General features: G+C 44.0%; 1 protein-coding gene across 1 annotated transcript; it reads left to right on the top strand.

Annotated features, from left to right (window-relative positions):
• The first annotated feature begins 1,184 nt into the window (after positions 1-1,184).
• Positions 1,185-1,850, top strand: LOC141631880 (uncharacterized). Its single transcript, XM_074444495.1, has one exon. It carries the CDS (start codon positions 1,185-1,187, stop codon positions 1,848-1,850), a length of 666 nt encoding a protein of 221 aa, XP_074300596.1.
• Positions 1,851-2,502: the final 652 nt, after the last annotated feature.

Raw genomic sequence — 2,502 nt, 5'->3', positions numbered from 1 at the left:
AGCAAGAGCGCTACTTGGGTTTGCCAACAGTGGTGGGGAGATCGAAGAAGGTGATTTCTAGATAATATTAGTAAGAGGTTGCAGGGATGGCGGGGGAAGCTACTCAGTAAAGCGGGGAAGGAGATACTGATCAAGGCTATAGGCCAAGCAGTTCCTTCTTACGCGATGAGTGTTTTTAGGCTACCTACTAATTTTTGCAACGAGCTCCGCTCTCGTGTCTCACAATTTTGGTGGGGTTCGATAATGGGAGGAGGAAGATACCATGGGTGGCGTGGAGTAAGATGTGTCGACATAAGAGTCGGGGAGGAATAGGTTTTCGTGATTTTGATAAGTTTAACTTGGCCTTGCTCGAAAAACAGGCTTGGAGATTAATGACTGATGAAGGTTGCTTGATGTCTAGGTTGTTGCCGGGTAAGTATTTCCATGGTAAGGACTTTATGGAGCCGGAACTTGGTTCGTGACCAAGTTATATTTGGCGGGGGATATGGGAGGCGAGGGAGGTGATTCGAATTGGGGCTAGAAGGCGGATAGGAGATGGGTTGAGTACGAGGATTTGGACTGATCCATAGATACCCGAGACGAGTTCGATGAAGGTTATATCTCCAAGGGGTACGGTGAGTGTGGATATGCGGGTGGCCGAGTTACTAAACGGGAATGGCGATGGCTGGGATGTGGATAAGGTAAATTATACTTTCCTTTCGTTTGAAAGCCCTCGTGTGTTAAGTATTTGTATTAGTGATGCTAAACCGGCAGATGATTGGTGTTGGGAGCCGGAAAGGTATGGACACTATACGGTCAAATCGGCCTATCTGCTTCTGACGGAGGAGAGTTCTCGAGAAGTGGCGGGGCAGTCACACTACGAGAAGAAGAATTTGCTTTGGAGTAAAATTTGGAAAGCACCAATGTTACTCTGAGTCAAAGTGTTCTTTTGGCAGTTATGTAATTACGATGCGATAGCTACCAAAAAGAATATCGCAGCTCGTATGGAATTGACGGATAATACTTGTCCTCGTTGTTTGAACTGTGTGGACACTTGTCTCCATGTAGTTCGGGATTGTGGGTGAGTGGAAGGGATATGAGAGGGGTTAGGGGTGGAGGTACTACCTGAGGCGGGGTTTGAGAGGGTGAGGGAGTGGGTGGAAGAGGTGATGAAAGGTTTGGATGAAAAATAGTGTGGGCTGTTCATGACTGGGTGTTGGGCTATTTGGGAGAAGCGAAACAAAGGTGTTTTTGATAATGGTGAGTGGCGTGGGGAGGAGGTGGTACGGAGGATGAGGGAGATAATTTGGGAGATGGAGGGCGCTATTGATAATGGCGTGGTGAATAGGGAGAGGGTTGGTGTCGCTGATGGTGACCGGGGATGGGTGAGGCCGAGAGAGGGGTGGGTTAAGGTCAATGTTGATGCGGGCGTGATTGAGGGTGTGGGTACGGGGTTGGGGGTTGTTTGTCGAAATGCCTCGGGTAGTATGGAGTGGGGAGTTACGATCCAAGAAGCACGGGTTATCACTCCAGTGTTGGCCGAAGCTTTAGCGGTGTTGCAGGGTCTTAAGGAAGCGAAGCACGCGGGTATCTCTTCAGTCGTGATCGAGAATGACTGTCGTGGAGTCGTTGATGATCTGAAGAATCGTCGTAGCGGGCGCAGTGAGCCGTTTTTAATTTATAAAGATATTTTGGATATTTGTACTTGTTTTGAGTCAGTTTCTTTTGATTTCGTTCGTAGGAATTTTAATATGGTTGCGCATGGACTAGATCATGCAATGCCATGGGTTGCTGGTAGACGTAGTTGGAATGTTGATCTTCTGAACTGGATAATGTCTTTGGTTCTTGATGATTTAATAGTAAGGAATTAACCCTTACGGGTTTTTATCAAAAAGAAAATTGGATACTTCCGCCGTAAACAAGAGTTTGGGTAAAAACAAAGCACTTGGGAAGGTTATTTTTGTCAAAAAAATGTTTAGTAACCTTATTCCTTAATAAAAATTCGAGTTCTTAAAGCTAAATAATGTGAAGTACTACCTCCGTTCCATTTGTTTCTGTACGTTTGCTTTTTGGACACTATTCATTAGTAAGAAGAATCTCCAATATAACTTCTAATATATAACATAAAAGATAATCATTTGAGATCTTGTTTAAATCGTCTTACCGAATAGATTATCAATTTATTTGACCCTCACGACAAGTGAAATGCATAATTTTCAGTGATCAGTTTCAGAGTGTCATGCTCCAACCATTTGTGACGCGGATAATGAAAATACCCGACGCCAATAGAAGGCTTCAATATGCAAGAAACAGCCTTCTGAATGCGAGAAAAAGGCGTAATCTTCCTACAAGAGGAATTGGTGCGAAGAACAACATATCTAATTTATTGCCTAAATACCGTATTTTCAAGGCAAGAGCAAGATTTATCCACCACATCAATTTATCAAACTTCCATTACCACAGATCCCAAATCGTCAATCCCAACTAAAAAATTAATACCTTGATACATGACTTGAGTCATGC

The sequence above is a fragment of the Silene latifolia genome, chromosome Y (assembly GCF_048544455.1).
Source record: "Silene latifolia isolate original U9 population chromosome Y, ASM4854445v1, whole genome shotgun sequence".
Classification (NCBI taxonomy): Eukaryota; Viridiplantae; Streptophyta; class Magnoliopsida; order Caryophyllales; family Caryophyllaceae; genus Silene; species Silene latifolia.
Note: the sequence above shows the minus strand (reverse complement) of the source record. Positions and strands in the feature narration are given on the sequence as shown.

Coding starts and splice junctions, on each gene's coding strand:
- LOC141631880 (XM_074444495.1), top strand. CDS start 1,185: ATGACTGGGTGTTGGGCTATTTGGGAGAAGCGAAACAAAGGTGTTTTT.